General features: G+C 42.2%; 1 protein-coding gene across 3 annotated transcripts in view; it reads right to left on the minus strand.

Annotated features, from left to right (window-relative positions):
- Positions 1–17,561, minus strand: part of ROR1 (receptor tyrosine kinase like orphan receptor 1) — a 397,078-nt gene that overhangs the window by 24,932 nt on the left and 354,585 nt on the right. For all 3 annotated transcript variants that reach the window (XM_059689301.1, XM_059689300.1, XM_059689299.1), the window contains 3 exons: positions 16,092–16,219; positions 13,649–13,966; positions 10,915–11,160 (listed from right to left, as the gene is read on the minus strand). In XM_059689301.1, coding sequence (XP_059545284.1) covers positions 10,915–11,160; positions 13,649–13,966; positions 16,092–16,219 — 692 coding nt within the window. The remainder of the gene's footprint in view (positions 1–10,914; positions 11,161–13,648; positions 13,967–16,091; positions 16,220–17,561) is intronic.

Raw genomic sequence — 17,561 nt, forward strand, 5'->3', positions numbered from 1 at the left:
TACTTTGATTAGTAATTAAATAAAATAGAGAAAATACTCCTTTCTTATCCTGGGCTAAAACAAGGTACACATGATTTCTCATTCAAGAGGTACTTCTATAAAATGAAACCTCATCTGGGATATTACTTTTGAGTTAAAACAACAAAGTGCTCAGATTTGTGGCATGGCAAAGGTAGGAAGAAATCTTACAGAAAATCAGAATTCAAAGGAAATTAAATGAGTTAAATTATGATCTTGTTTTGAAAAATAATTTAAAACCATAAAAAAACGAATAGGAATTGCTACCATTTATTAGTTGGAAACTATAAAATACATTGGTTGTTATCATTATTGATGTTTAAGCAAGTGCCTGCAAGCCAAATGGAAAACCATGGTATTTGGGCCTTCAGTGGGCATGCTGGGCCCAGCCGTTCATACTCTCGGTTTAATGATGGAAATATTAAGTAGGTGATCTATTGCCTTATGCATTCTCAAATGAATTCTTAAAATAGGACTCTGTTAGGCCATATACAGTGATTAAATTTTTTCTCTGCAGAAAATGTTTTAATCACAATAACTAGGAGGACAATAATGCATTTGTGAACACTTGAGAAAAATCTCAGTAACTGGAGTCCACACGAGTTCACTAGAAGTTTCTAAAATTCCCAGGGCTTCAGTTTTCTCCTCTATAAAAGGAAAGAGTTGGGCTAATCTTTTCTTTTTAATTTAAAAACTTTAAATCATGGTAAAAGCACATAACAAAACTTATCATCTTAACTATTTTGAAGCAAACAGTGGTGTTAAGTATATTCACATTGTTGTACAACAGGTCTCCAGAACTTTTTCATCCTGAAAACAGAATTTCTATACTCATTGAACAATTCCTCATTTCCCCTCCCCACCAGGCCCTGGCAACCATTATTCTACTTTCTGTTTTTATAAATTTGACTACTTTAGATATTTATATATATAAAAGCCAAGCTACCAGAATACCAGAACTGGAATGACTGGTTGCTTTGACGTGCACTATGGCCCTGATCAGCCCCCTCCACCCTGATTGGGGACAGGGTGTCCAGCCAACCTCCTGAGTCCCCTCCCCCCTGCCGGCCCAGCCCTGATCGGCCCCAATCAAGGCAGGCTGGCCTGACCCCACCCATGCATGAATTCGTGCACTGAGCCTCTAGTTTTATATAAATGAAATCACATGGTATTTGTTTATGATTGGCTTTTTTTCACTCAGCATGATGTCCTCAAGATTTATCCATGGTGTTGCATGTGACAGTATTTCCTTCTCTTATAAGGTTGAATAATATACCATGTTTTCTTTTATTTTTTAAAGATTAAAAAAATTACTTTTTAGAGAAAGAGGGAGAGGGAGAGAGAGAGAGAGGAAGAAACATCTACATGAGAGCAAAACATCAATCAGCAGCCTCCTGCATGCTCCCTACCAGACTGAGCTGCAATCTGGGCATGTGTCTTGATTGGGAATTGAACTGGCAACCTTTTGGTGCATGGGACAACACCCAACCTACTGAGTAACACCAGCCAGGGCTACACCATTATTTTCTTTATTCATTTACTGATGACATTTGGCTTGCTTCCACCTCTGAGCTATTGCGAATAATGCACAATAACAGGGTTCATTCTCAAATATCTCTTTGAGATTCTGCTTTCAGTTCTTTTGAATAAATACCCAGAAGCAATATTGCTGGATGAATGGTAGTTCTATTTTTAATTTTTTGAGGAATACACATATTGTTTTCTATAGTGGCTACCACATGTTGTCTTCCAACCAACAGTACAAAAAAGTTCTAATTTCTCTACATCTTCACTAACACTGGCAATATATATATATATATGCCATTCAAATGGATGTGAGGTGATATCTCATTGTGGTTTTGATTTGCATTTCTTTAATGACTGGTGGTATTGAACATCTCATTCTCATTGACATTTGTTTATTTTCTTTGAAGAAATGCCTATATAAGTCCTTTTCCCACTTTTTAAAGTGAGCTAATCTTTAAGGGCCAAAATTCAATAGTTTTCATAAAATTAAATCTTTTTTCACTTGTAATAGTATTATTTTAGAATGGTAGACCAACCACATTGAAATGTTAGCAAAACATTTGATCGAGTGTTTGTCCTTATGGACAAAAAATGAAGGCTAGACAATATGAGATGGGTTAGGAATTCACCACATGCCTGCACTCTAATCGTTTTAATCAGCAAATCACATCAAATTGTAGTGGGCTATGCTTGAAGAAACCTGTCTAACAAGTACTTGATGATCACATGTTTCAAACTTGAAAACGGCCTGAATCTAGGAAAGATACCTAACTGACTATAGAAAAAAAAAGTTCTTAGAGGACCAACAGGCTAAAAGAATGACCTGAAACAAACAGTTGAAATTTTGCAAGTAAATGTAACTTTCAGATAGGTTAAAGACCTTGTCTAGAGAAGTCCATGATTAAGCAAATCTACTAAGTACTTTTTGATATAACCAAACCAAAGCAAAACAACAACAACAGCAACCAAATCCCCAATATGTTTTAGTGAAGACTTGAAGGCTCAGTTGGACCCAGCAACATCATGATGAAACTGCTCATATATGGCACTTATAGCAACAAAATACCCTTCACTGGCAATACTAAGTCATGATCAAGAACATCATGGTCCTCTTCTACCTGCTCTGGTAAAAATACACCAACACATGTCTTCTACTCTAAGAGTTATATTTTTAAGAAGGTCTTTGAAGAAGCAAGAAACATCCAGAGAAGGAGGAGGATGGGTAAGAAAAGACTGGAGGAACTACATACTCTTAGATTAAAAAAAAAAATCAAATGAAGGACGTGTAGATGTCTTCAAATTGGATAAGAAATGACAACAGGGGTTACAAGCTAGATGCAGTACATTGACTTGTTCCTTAATAGTTGTTGTTCTTAAAATACTGAGTAACATTTTTTTTTAATCAGGAGATTTCACATACACATTTTGGTTTCTAGCTTACAAAGGCCAGTTTTGAGCAGTGGGAGCTATCCCACAACCACTCTCAGGTGGAGAGATGTTGCTGTCTGTGGAGGTCTCTGGCAATGTTCAAACGGAGGCTGGATGTTTTCTATGGTTTCTCCCAAGATACTCTGATTTTATAAACTGAGCTGACAGCACCTTATTTAGGCCCCTGTAAAACTTCGACTCTCTTATGAAGCAACTGATTTAAAGCTAGCGATGAATATTTTTCCTGAGTGTCCTCAGCCTACCAGACCAGTTTCAATCCTTGTCTGCCCAGCTCAATGCTGTGGTTGACCTCAATGGGTGTAACAGTATTAATGGACCCACTTGTCCTCTGGCTTCCGGTTAGGGTCAGCCAATGGGAGGCATTGGCAGTATAAAAAGAACTGCCCAGGGCAAGAAGAGAGTACAGTCGATGTGTTTATTCCCAGGACTCCCTCCTTGCTGGGTTGTAGAGGGTTACCTTCAGCCCTCTATCTTAGGTCCCAGCATGTACTGGACAGCCCTCTCTCTTTAGCTTCAACTATGGAGTAAGGCAACTGAGGGTCCCCTTGACTTCCCAGGCTTAGGATGGTATTGCCTCCCACTCCTGCTTGCCTGGGTTCTGCACGTTCGTTATTGGCTTTCCCTAATTCTGCCACCATTATAAATAGTCTCTTTATAAAATTCTCCATTTGTGCCTTTAGATTCCTGCCAGAAACTGGACTGATACAAAGCCAATAACAACAATCCTTGTGGTGTTGTATCAGAATCCTGTCACCATAAAACGCAACATACAAAATTCCAAAATGGTCAAAGGGAAGTGACTAGAAATACAGGCTTTCAAGAGTTGGCATTTTTAGCTCTTAGAGTATATTGGCAAATACTGTGAGATTTAAGCAGCCCAGAAAACAGCAAAGTTGACTTAATTTTGTATTCTTGTCCTAATTTTTTTTTAGTTCTTTCTGGCTTGATGCATTGATGTTTTTGTTCCCTCTATATTTATAAACAAAACACTTTCTTTTCAGTGTTTCTAAACATAAAATCTACTTGGTTTGAAACCAAAGGGTTGGAACACTTTTTTTTTAAAGGTTGAGAAACTTTTGACTTTTATTTCAAGCATGTTTTTGATTCAAAGATTCATTGAAGAAGCTTTCAATCAATGGATCAGTTTGATTCTGTAATTAGCACACAGTCCCTAATGTTTCAGTGCTGTTTTGAGGACCCAATGGTCAAGGTGGATTTTGTCCTTGAATGGTGTCTTAATAGATTTCATAACATGTGTTGGCTTGAGGTCTATTTTTTTCTAACAGATTTCTATCTAATGTTGAAAAACTGCACAAATTTGTGTGAAACAAAACCTAAGAAAAATGAAAACTGTAAATTAATCCTAGTATGTTATGATAGAGGAGGGAAAATTTTGGTGCCATCATTTCTTCATGCTGATGCTGGACTTGGCGTGGTTGAAATGCATTTCTGCACCACAATTTTAAGCTTCAATAAAAGTTTGCTTAACTGATCATCTCGTGATATTAAAAAAATAAAAAATAAAAAAGATTTCTGTCCCCAAAGGGTTAAGAAGGGTCAAGGTGACAGGGAGCACTTCCTACTGCCCTGGTGGTTGACCCAAAGAGCCGAGAGCTTCTAAAACCTCGCTGCTTGAGTAGCTGACACACTGGGTCAAGACTCAATGTATATCGGGGACAGTGAAAAACACTTTTATGGTTATTTTATGGTTAAAATTATTTTATGGTTAAAAATGTTTAGGGAACATGACTTAGTTACAAGGTTTGGGTAACTATTGTTCTTTACTTTGTTGAAAATGTATAAAGACCAGAGACCAAAGTACATCTTGAAAATCTCTGCAGTATAAAAATAACTCTTCCGGAAAGCTTCAGACTATACAAAGCAGTGCTCTATGCCTTCCTCCTTTTCCCCTCCCCACCATCCAGTTCACTGTAATGTTCAATTTTGGTTTGAAGAAATGGCTGAAAGACAAATTGCCTTACAACAGGTCTTCTATGAAATATGGGAGAAGGCCGCTGACAGAGCGAGTTAAAAACTGCAGTGTTCGCAATCTGGAAAACATCTGCCTTGCCCCGGACTGTAAACCACCACGCTGTAGAAAATGGTTTGTGACAAAGCAGAACCCAGGGCGGGTACTTGTAAGGTTATGGGACAAGTCAGGGCTATTCAGGCACAGAACTGGGCAACATGCCCTTTGGCAAATGGCTGCAAGGCAAGGACTTAAAAGGAAACACAAGAGCAACAGGCCAGGTATGACAACTCCAAACGGAGCCAAATGGTTCACTACTTTTCTTATCAATGGGCACACTTCAGTGGAGCTGGTTTAGGAGTAAACACCATACTGCTGCTTGGAAATTCTGGTTGTTTGGTGGAGGAAGAAAGCTTTACTTAGAGGTGAATCAGGCACGCTGGCCGGGAAACATGGTCTCCGGACTGGATCTAGAGTAAAATAAAGGATCAAGGTTGAAAATCAGAACTCCAATCCAATAGAGGCTCTGTCTCCCCACACAGTTTGAGAACAAAACAAGGAATTTCAATTAGTGGGAGAGAGAGAAGGAACATAAGTCACGTGGTAGAATACAGCCAAAATAAAATTGCCAGGTTCCTGCAAAAGGAGCTCTTGGGGAAATAGACATTTTCCACAGCTTCGTCCCCAGAGCTGCGTAGAAAAGCAATGATAAGGGCGACAGTGAAGCTGTGAACCTGGGAGGCGTGCCTAGGTGCCAGTTGGAAGGAACATAGGCAAATGTTTCTTTTTCGACTTACTTTCCACCCAACCCACGGTATTTGGCTTGGAAGGTGGCCACAGTGACTAGAGGTGAAAGTGTAGTGAATGAAGGTTTGCAGGCAGGATCTCAGGGAAGATGGCCAACTCTAAGGACTGGGGACCTGGGCTGCCGGGAAGGGAGGAGAGCTGGGACTTAACGGGAACAGGGCAAGCACGCGAGGCCGGGGTGAAGCTGCTGGGGGGTGGGGGTGAGGCGGTGGCTGAGACTATGTGGAGCACCTGGGGCCTTTCAGAGTAGATGTCTTTGTGGAGGGGGTTCATTCCTGCACCTGAAGAGCTGCACAGAGTATCAATGGATAATGTCTCAAAGACCTAGAAAATGCATCATGATCAAAGAAAAGAGGGAGATGATAAAGGAATGTTTATTCCTCTACATAATCGAGATTTCAGTACTTGTGGCATGGTGGACAGACCTGGAGTCCTGTGGACCTGGACTGAATCTTGGCTTTAGTAGAAGCAACATTGCCTCAGCTTCTCCATCAGTAAAATGGAGATGATTCCTTTATTCTGTGGTCAGTAGGAGGATCAATTAATTCAACATGTTTTATTGAGCACTAATGAATTCATAGGCCAGATGCTGGGAGAAAGAACTTCCAACAACCAGCAGCCATCATTAAAAGGCAAAGTACATAACAGCAGCACACGTACATGCTGGGAACCATACAACAGTGCTTAATGTGATTCATATTTCTTTCATCTGCTGCTTCCACTAGATTGTAAGCTACATGAGCATATGGTCTGATCTAGCATGTTCACAAAGTCGGACACACAGTAGGAGCTCAACACATACTGGTTTCAATGAGTGACTGACTGAATACATAATTAACTATTCAATTGTTAGATGCCTGGGTCAGGAAAGAAAAGACTGGAAGGCTGAGAGGTCAAGTCTTGCCCAAACTATCTTCTGTTCTTTCACTTTCTCCAAGCACTGCCTGGGCACATGCACACAGTCCTAGCCAAGCCAATTCCCAGAATCCACAGCAGCCATATTTGGTTGTGCTTAATTTTATGTTCCGTCTTAGAGTGAAAGTTCATGGGTAAAACATTCTGTGGCTGACTATTCTCTAGTGCTCTTATTCTAGAAAGTATCACAATGCTCACATTCTGCATTTAATTAGGCCTATACCTCTTTTAGCCTTACTGAGTTGAAACAAAAACAAAAGTTATCAGTGGGAAAATGAGAAACCCCATGGAGATTTTGAAATCTCCCTAACTTTGACTTAACTAACGAATACAGGAACATCTCATGAGACTCCATCCCATGCGGGAGGGAAGTGGAAAAGGACTCATTTCAAATCTGCCCCCCATGCTTATAACTCATGGTAAGATGAAAAGCTGTTCTCAGTACTGGCTATAGGCTTGAGTCCTGGATCCACTTCTTATTAACCTTGTGGCCTTGGATAAGTCACTTAACTTCTCTAAGTCTCAGTGTTCTTTTCTTGGGTAAAATAAAACCCAACTCATAGGGTTACAGGACCACTATACATAAGATCATGCATAAAAAACTCTTAGCATCGTCTTTGGCTCATTGTAAGCTCTTAGTAAGTGGTAACTGATGGTCAATATTATTGTTATCCTATACTCTAAATTATATAATTTATGCAATAAATATAAAATACTATATTCTACAATGTAAATTGTATAATTCCTATCCAGCCTCAGGGTTCCTCAACCCTGGCATTGTTGACATTGGGGCTGGAAAATTCTGGGGTTGTTCTGTGCATCCTGGGACGTTGAGCAGCATCCGTGGACTCTGTCCCATAGATGGCAACCCTACCCCGCTGTGACAATCAGAATCTCTCCAGACACTGCCAAATGTCCCCTGGAAAGCAAACTTCCCCTGGTTGAGAGTCACTGGTACAGAAGAAAGAGCAGTGCGTGGCCCTAGGCAGTGGTTGGCAAACTGCGGCTCAGCAAACCGCGGCTCGCGAGCCACATGCGGCTCTTTGGCCCCTTGAGTGTGGCTCTTCCACAAAATACCAACTTCCGCGCATGGGCCACAAAGTTTCAATCGCACTGTACGTGCGCGCCTGCACGTGGTATTTTGTGGAAGAGCCACACAAAGAGCGGCATGTGGCTTGCGAGCCGCAGTTTGCCGACCACGGCCCTAGAGATAGGAGGCCTCATTTCCATGAGTTAATTTGTGATCATAGGTAAGTCCTACCACTTCCCTGGACTTCGGTTTTCCTGCATAGTAAAAAGGGCAGGAAATCCCTACTTTATCTTTCATGGTTTTTGTAATGACGAAATAAGAAAAAAAATTCAAATGCTGTAAAGAAGTGTTATACAGTAGGACTGTCTTATGATTATTTTGTCAGAGGTTGGTGACTGAGGGACAGTTACAACAAGCCTTGCCTTGGAACAGCCGGCGCTGACCTGCTCTCCTCTTTAATTCTCATCCTGGCGGCCATGCCTCCCTGCTCCTTTAAAGGATGTATCTGTGGCTTGGCCTGAAGAATCCAAGAGGAACTGTTTTCTTTCAAAATGAAATAAAAATGTTCTTTTTTTAAAAAAAAATTATTTTTGTAAGTGGTGAAAACTGCCTTGTCATCTCCAGATTTAACTTTCATCTAAATTTATCTCTCAGATGACTAGAATTAACCAGTCCTCCGGATTTTAACTGTGTCCTCTGCAGATTGATATTCAGAAAGAAATATTCTGAAGGTCTCCAATATCACTGCACTGATTAATACTTTAATAATACACTGAGTCATGCTGTGATACATTTCTTTATCAGCAAGGGACCATTTTTCTTATGCCATATCATATTATGGGAATCGATATACTGGAATCTAGAGGTTGAGCCTATTGTCTTTTCTTTATTCCTGAAAAATCTTTAAATGGGAGATAGTAGAGTGTCTTGGAAAAGAGTTTTGGCTTTGAGTTTGGTTAGAGCTTATGTGGACAGATGATGGTTCCAAGTCCAACCCCATCAGTTATGTGATTTAGACAACTCCTTTAGCCCTTCGGAACCCCAGTGGAACATGGTAATAACCCCACCGCCCAGTATGGTTCTGAGGTTTAAATGGAGATGAATATATAAAGCAAGGAGCATCCTGTATGCATACGGTAGGCGTTTTGTAGATGCAGGTGATCTTTCTCTTTCTGTCGACATTCTGAAAGGCTGTTCAAGGATTTCTTTCATCCCTCAGAGCATGTGTTTGGTCTGACTGCTTCAGGAAGACCGTTGAAATGAAAACCAATACTTCTTCAGTATACTTTAGAGTCTTGACTTAAACTTATGGTAATAAAGCTTGAAGCACATTATCAACAAATCTTCCAGTTTATGAGCAAATCCCCTCCATATTTCTGATGGATATTAGTTGGAAATTAAGGGTCCGACGTCACCTAAAGGACAACTGCATTCACCCCGAGTGGAGTGAACCATGTGTTTCTTCCTTAAAATAATTCATTTTATCTTCTTAAGGACAAACATCAGCATCCTGAGGCAGCACCGTCCAGTGGCAGGAAGAGGAGCGTGGAGTCAGACAGACCTGCCATTAACTAGCTGCGTGATTTTGAGGCTGAGCCTCAGTTTCTTCATCAGCAAGGGTGGATAATATCCATCACAGTGTGAGGGTGAGTAGAAATAAAGCCAATGAAAGCCCCAAGCACCATGCTTGGCACATAGGGGTGCTCAGTAAGTGCTGCCTTTACCCTTGTCCCTCTTGCAGATCTTCATACCTTGCCTGGCTTAGGAGAAGGGATGGGGTAACTAAGTAAATCATTATTAGCCTATATTTTATTGTTATGCCCTTCCTATTTATGTTGAATATAGCATGCAGGGTAAGCCATACATTATTAAGTGGAAAGCATTTTAAAAATACAGGGTAATTTGCTTTGAAGTTTCCAATGGTGGCTCTGGAAGAGTTAATTTTATAATTTGTTCTTCATGCTGCATGTGAAGGCATTTTAAAGCCCAGCAAGACAAAAGGAGTCTGGTCACCTCTTTTTCAAACTTGGCATGTTTAACCATCCATAAAACCATTTTGCAGGGGACAGTATGGCAACAAGTAACACATAAGAACAAAACTGTAGAATAATAGTGTCCCAAATTTTCATCACTAAGGGCTCTTGTTAATATTTGTATTGCTTTCTCTTCTGGACCTCTTTAGTGCATTTTAGCTTCCTCTTCTTTGTACCATAACGTTTGTGCTAACTTCCATTGTATCATACACATCGCATTGTGATTGTGATGTGAGTCACATTCTATTCCTCTTTCAACCCCCCTGCCCCACAGTAGGCTCTCGAACAATACTTGGCAAACTGAGAGCAAGCATCCCTATGTACACAGACTGTTTACGACTTATCCTAGATTCCTTTATGTAGATAATATTGATTAAACATTTGCTATCTTCCAGACATCCTAGGGTTTTTCAGTTAACAACTCATTTATGTTCACAATCAACCCTCCGTGTAGGTCATCATCATCTCCGTTTTACGGCTGTTCCTCCCCGGCAGTGACATCCTGACTGCCCGCCCCCTCCCCCGCCCCGGCCCCCTGAGGCCTGGGAAACCCCACCGACATTCTCCATGAGAACCAGGGTCAGGAAGATGAATCAGTCCCAAAGGAGCACCAAACCCCAGGCTCCAACAACATCTTCATTCTCTTTCTCCCACCTTCCAAGCAACTGCTAGGAAAAGGAACAAACTGACTCAGGAATCCCATTTTCTTCCTAGACTTCTGCTGTATATCCACATATTGCCCCACATAACTGAGCAATAGCTCTGTTAGATTGCTCCGACCTTGTAGGTGTTCTCAAGGGCACAGGGAAAGCAGCTCCCTTCTGCTCCCAATACACCTGTTGTGCTACAAGGTACACTTGGATGTGGGAAATGTCTTTGTATGTGAATGACTGTGCTAAGCTGCTTCCTATGTGCCTTGGAAGAGACGGTGCCTGTTACACTCACTAACACAGTGGCTGCAGGAGTAAAAGGTCACTCCCTGCTTGGTACCTAAGAGGCATTTTATGGAGAAACAACAGGTGTATCTATCCTAGAAACATAGGTTGAGATCACACAAACGCCACGAATCTCCCTGGCCACTCACAGGACGCTCCTGAGGAAAGGGGATGGGTCGGGGCTCCGCTAAAGCTGGCTGGACCGCAATAAAGGCGACGCGCGCTATTTACCACATGCTGGGATGTCACACAGGTCGGACTTAAAGTTTTCATCCAAGGTGAAGCACCAGGGAGCTTCCTTCTGGTTCCCCGGGTTGCGGCAGTAGGAATGCCCTCCGTTCAGCTCTGGGAAGCGGAGGGCAGTGAAGGTGTGGGTGTGGGGGTACTGGGAGTTCCACGGCTGGCACTGGCGCCCTGACTTGGTGACACTGACGGTCCCCCGGTAGTCCACGCCCGTGCTGTTATAGCACTTGTGATCTGGAAAACACAAAGGGAACGCCCACACTGTGAGGAAGAAACAGAGGAGGTGCGGGGCTCCCAGCCAGCAGTTCCTGCATTAACCTCAGGGCCAAGGCTCCCCTGCTGGTCAGGGGCCCTGTGGCGGCCTTCCGGCACGCTGCGCTGGGACACAGCCTGCTATGCAGCTACATTCCTGGGAGGATTTAAAGCTTATGCTTCGGGAATAAAACCAGTACTCCACAAGTATTTTTAATATTGAAAAAATCAGAACTGGGGCGTAGGAATAATTTCCTAGTGAATGGTTCAGGGAAGGTTCAAGCTCAGCTCTTTCCGCGCCTGCTTGAGGGCCTTCAGTAGGAACCATGCGATCAAGAAGCTAATCCACAGAGAACGCTTATTAGTGGCAGCGCATGGTGAGTTTCTAACAGGAGCTAAGCCATCTCCGTGCTGAGGGACTGCACACCCTTGAGGAGCAGGTCCGAATAAGTACTCCTCCCACGTGACCATGGGGGCTGTTACTTGAAATCCCTCTTTAAAAAATCTATTGAGTTGTAATAGTAATAATAGTAATACCGATGATATTGTTACTATTATGTGCTAAGTATAGTTCTAAGCATTTTAGATGCATTAAGTTATTTAACTAATAAAGTAGTATTAACTACCTAAAGGGAATAAAAAAAATTTATCAATGAGTGTCATTCTAGATCAGTGGTTCTCAGCCTTCCTAATGCCGCGACCCTTTAATACAGTTCCTCATGTTGTGGTGACCCCAACCATCAAATTATTTTCGTGGCTACTTCATAACTGTAATTTTGCTACTGTTATGAATCGTAATGTAAACACCTGATATGCGGGTGTTTTCATTGTTATACATTGAACATAATTAAAGCATAGTGATTAATCACAAAAACAATATGTAATTACATATGTGTTTTCTGATGGTCTTAGGTAACCCCTGTGAAAGGGTCATTCGACCCCCAAAGGGGTCACGACCCACAGGTTGAGAACCGCTGTTCTAGTTGAATGGGAAATGTAGAGAGGAGCAGTTTTTAGCTTGAGGGTGGTAAGAGGCTAGAGAGAGGATAGCGACCCATATACATATCTTTAAATTGTGGTACACGACACATATCATAAAATTTACCATTAATGCATTTAGAACATTCAAAATAGTGTGCAACCTCCACATTATCTTGTTCTGGAACCATAAATCATCCCCAAAGGAAACCTTATACACATTGAGCAGTCATTTCCCACCACCCTGGACCCCCTTCCCCAGCCCCTGGCAACCACTAATCTGTTTCTTGTCTCTGTGGACTTGTCTATTCTGGATATTTCACATAAATGGAATCACATAGTGGAGTCTGGCTTCTTTCACTATCATAATGTTTCCAAGGTTTAGTCATGTTGCCATAAGATTTTATTCCTTTTTATGGTAGAATAATAATTCATTTTATTCTGTTTTATGGATGAATAATATTTATTCCTTTTTATGGGTGAATGACACTTATTGGTTTTTATGGATGAGTAATATTTCATTATGTGGATATACCACAATTTGTTTATCCACTTATCCACTGATGAACATTTGGGTTGTTTCCACCTTTTAGTTATTGTGAACAGAGCTGTTACGAGTACTTGCATATAAGTTTTTGTTTGAACACCTGTTTTTAATTCTTTTGGGTATATACCCAGGAGTGGCACTGCTGGGTCATACGGTAATTCTATTTTTAAGTCATTGAGGAACTAGCAACAATATTTTAAAATTATTATCTTCATGAAGCTTCTTGAAAGTAGACCACATATGGTATATATTTAGCCCATTGGAAGGTAATCTATTAGTAGAAACCATTATTGTGGATCAAATTCTAGTTTTTACTGTGCCATGGGGTGGCTGACCCCCAAGGCAGCACAGAGGGCCAGGGGCTACCACCTACTTTTTTTTTTTTAAATTGATCTTAAAGAGAGGAAGGAGGAGAGGGAGGGAGGGAGGGAGAGTGAGGGGGGGAGAGAGAGAGAGAGAGAGAGAGAGAAAGAGATCAGTTGCCTCCTGTTCAACCAGGGATTGAACCCACAACCTGGGTATGTGCCCTGACCAGGAATTGAACACACCACCTTTGGTATATGGGATGATGCTCCAACTAACTGAGCCACATCAGCCAGGGCTACCACCTACTTTTATTTATTTATTTATTTATTTATTTATTTATTTATTTATTTATTATTATTATTATTTTGTTAATCCTTACCCAAGGATATTTTTTCCCATTGCTCTTTTTTAGAGAGAGTGGAAAGAAGGGAGGGAGGGGGAGAGAGGCAGAGGAGAAAGAGAGAGAAATATTAATGTGTCTATATCAACTAGTTGCCTCCCGCACGCACCCCCAACAGGGCTGGGGATTGAACCTACAACCCAGGTGCGTGCCCTTGACCGGGAATCAAACCTGAGGCCCTTCGGTTCCCCAGGGCCAACACTCTAACTGCTTAGCCACACCGGCCAGAGCCCACCTACTTTTATTGATAGGATCCGCCATAGGAATTCCAATCCGGATGCAGTTGGCAGCTTCAGGGCTCTCTGGCTGGGGGAGATCTTCACAGTTGGGCAGCTTCAGCCTCATCAGAATCATGGGATTCGATCTTGCAAAAATGTACTCTGTCTGACACAGGACGTTTTCCAGGATTTCACACTCATCGCGACACAAGTCACGGGGCTTTGGGATGGAAGAGGTCTCGTCGCAGTACGGGAAGGCGTAGTGGCACAGGGAAGGAATGGCGAACTGGGAACACTTATCAGATAAGTGACTGGAGGTGCCAATCATGGTGAAGGCAGCTGGAAAACAAACACAGTTATTCACTCCCAGGGCTGGGGTTGATCTGTGGTGATCTAGCCAACAAGTATTAGATATAAACACCCACTGGAAGGGATCTGCTGGGCTCAGACAGGCAAGCCGAGAGGAGGAGATTCATGTCAGATGTCTAAGCAGCTTACTTTCACTGTCTTGAAAAAAATCATTTTGACTATAAAGTTAAAAAAAAACACACACACAGGATTAAGTTACATATGTACCATTTCCTAATAAAAAAGAATTAATTAGGTTAAAGGACAATATATTTTTCATTTTACTACAAAGCAACAGAACGTTGTGTTTCATCCGGTACTTTTTATTGGTTCGGTGAGGTTTCTGAAGCATTTGACAGCTGCAGGCCAGGACGCGTGGGACGGGGTGGCTGGGTCTGAGTGCAGGACTCGGTCTGTGTTTCGCCTCTCAGCTGGTGGGTGACTTTGGGGAACTTGTTTAATTTCTTTGTGGCTTGAATACTTGCTACGCCATCTTCCGAAAAGGAGGCAGCTCGCTTAGAAGTTCTCCAAGAGCACAACTCAGTTATCCCAGTGAGTATTAAGGAATGTTAATGGTCACGTAGCCTGACCTCAGGTCCAGCACGGTTTCCCAGCACCAAGCCAGCGCCAGCCTCCCTCTGCATTCCTCCACTGACAAAGGGCTTGCTCACAAGGCAGCCTCAGAGGTTGTTGGTACATTGTTTCCCAAAGAATGTTCCTCCGAATAATGATTATGTAGAACATTAATAGCGTTGGAGAAACTAGGGTTCCATAGCCAAAGTAGTTTGGGAAATGCAGGGTTAAACAAAGTTCACTGGATTTTTTTTTTTTTTTTTTTACTGTAATACTTTCCAGTAAGCTGATGCCCATTGAAAATGTTGGAGAGGATTTTTATAAACGGGTGACCAAATATTTATAACAGAACTCCCATTTATTTTCATGAGTACTTAGTAAAAAGTATGTTCAACGTTCTCATACCAGGTTGAAATGTGCCTTCAGCAGCTCCTCTCCATCACCCCTACTTCCCAGAATCCTTCCCCTTGAAAGCCCAAGGGCTTCGGCAAATGGCAACTACATCTTCCTATTGGTGCTTCTCGAGGTTAAGTAGCTCCTGCAGCCACCTCTTCGTTCCTTCAAATTCCTCACAGGACACAGTTTCTGGACTTTTTGATGTTCGCGGTGCCTACCTTGGGTTTGTTCTGACCTCTCTTAAGTCCCAGGGTTGCCAGATCAAGTACAAGGCACCCAGTTACATTTGAATTTCAGATAAACACTTGGGACAACCTTCTTTTAAAAAATGATCTGTTGTCTATCTAAAATGCAAATGTAACTGGATGGCCTGTATTTTTATTTACTAAGGCTGGAAACCTTAGTAGAATCTCATAAAGGCAATTTGAATGGCTTGCAAGAGTGCGTGGCACAGAGGTGTAATAACTGCAATAGGTACAAAGTGGCTCTAAGCACCAGAACTAGGTGTGCAAACTCACAGAAGATAACCTACACTACCTAACTCATGTGTGCTAAAAAGTGCTGCACTATTAGATCTCCGTTAAGATGCTTACAATTCTGAAAAATGAAGGGCAAACTCTAGAGAGCTGGAGCAGGAAGAGATCCATGACCATCTTGCCTCATCATTCATGTCACAGATGAAGAAAGAGATTTTCACGGAGAGTAAGAGATTTCCCTAAAGTCACAGTAATGGCAATTCAGGGATTAGAGTCCAGAATCCTAGACTCTAAACTCATTCCCTTTCTGTCCACATGATGTGGCTTCCAAACAGTAAGCTCTGTGAGGGCAGAAACAACCTGCCTTATTCTCCACACCATCATATACCCCAGTGCCCAGGTACATCAAAGACATTCAGCAATATTTACTGAGTGTTTAAGTGAATGTGAGGCTTTTCAAAGCTTCCTTTTCCTCTAAGAGCAGCACTCAATAAATTATTTTAATGCCAATTTTAGTAATATTTTAATGATCATATCTCATGCTTCTTTATGGTCCTGCTCCTAACCCCCATGCCTGGCCTAACCCTTGGCCAACAGAGGACCTTAAGAAAACTATTGGTGAGAAAAATAGTTATTCAAGGTATAAACAGAATGTCAGTGGTGTTACCTACCTGTGATCTGATTTTCTATTTCCCCTTGCATGTGCAAAGACTCCATATAGACGGTGCGGTTGCCAATAAATCTTGCGCATGCAATCCCTCTGTATGGTTGACAGAATCCATCTTCTTCATATTCATCTCTAAAAACAGAGCATAGACATTAACTGATGCAGTACATACTGTACACGTAGACACAGTTGGATCTGACTGCACAATGCCCTCAACAGTCACTAGGGGGCGCAGTTGAGCATAGTATCCTAAAGACTGGGCTAAGGAATCAAACTTTTCCTCAGTTCCATCCATCACTTAAAACATCTGTTGGTCACATTGGTCAAGTTTCCTTCACCCCCAGAAAACCATCCTGAAGCACAAAATCATCCTTAAATATGGGAGAAAACACTTTTATTTTCGCAGCTGGTGATGGGCTGGAAGATGAAGTAGTTATAAGAGTAAAGAGGAAATGAATTGAAAATCTGGGCACATGTTCTACAGTTTTTGTTTTGTTTTGTTTTTAAACAGATTATTTCTGCTTCATTTGATACAAAGGCGTGGGCGAATTCTGCACAAGAACCACGCTAACTGATATGTCAATTAGGTGGCCCCACGGGGTGAGAGGCTAGGTGCAGCTGGGAAGAAACCATACGGGCCTGTGATAAGCAAGACACCGGAGTACAGAGTGCACAGCTGTTCCTCAGAGGCAGACCACAGCCAAAGGCCACCTTCCACACTGACAGGCAGACTTTCACCCAGGGTGTTCCTCCTCTCTGTTAACCCGGCTACAATCAATACATCGTCTGAACAAAATAGCATTTTTCCTCTGGTTTCTTTAAGTTAAAGTACTTTAAAGCCAAAGTCAGGAGAAACAAAATTCCCTTCCTGGGTTTAATATTCTCATATCCTTAGGCAAGCTCTCTGAGCCTCTGAGCCACATATATGGATGGTAACAGTTGACCTCTCTACCCTATCAGCCAAAACTCATGAGCAGCCTGCCAAACAGAGGTAATGTGATTATTATTAAACTAGAGGGCCAGTGCATGACATTTGTGCACTGGGGGACGGGGAGGGGGGGCGGAGGGAGTCCCTCAGCCTGGCCTGCACCCTCTCGCAGTCCAGGACCCCTTGGGGAATGCCCACCTGCTGCAGAGGTGGGAGAGGCTCCCGCCACTGCTCTGCGCTCGCCAGCCATGAGCCCGGCTTCTGGCTGAGTAGTGTTCCCCCTGTGGGAGCACACTGACCACCATGGGGCAGCTCTGGTGTTGAGCGCCTCCCCCTGGTGGTCAGTGCGCATCATAGCGACCAGTCGTTTTGCTGTTTGGTCGATTTGCATATTAGGGTTTTATTATATAGGATTATTACAATGACCAAAGAGGACACTTATGTTTAAGGACAATTATTTACTAAGCTCCTACTTTGTAACAAGGACTATGGTCAGGACTATGGGGTGAGGGTTGAATGTGGGAATCTAGAGAGCCCAGTATAATA

Source organism: Myotis daubentonii, chromosome 3 (assembly GCF_963259705.1).
Source record: "Myotis daubentonii chromosome 3, mMyoDau2.1, whole genome shotgun sequence".
Classification (NCBI taxonomy): domain Eukaryota; kingdom Metazoa; phylum Chordata; class Mammalia; order Chiroptera; family Vespertilionidae; genus Myotis; species Myotis daubentonii.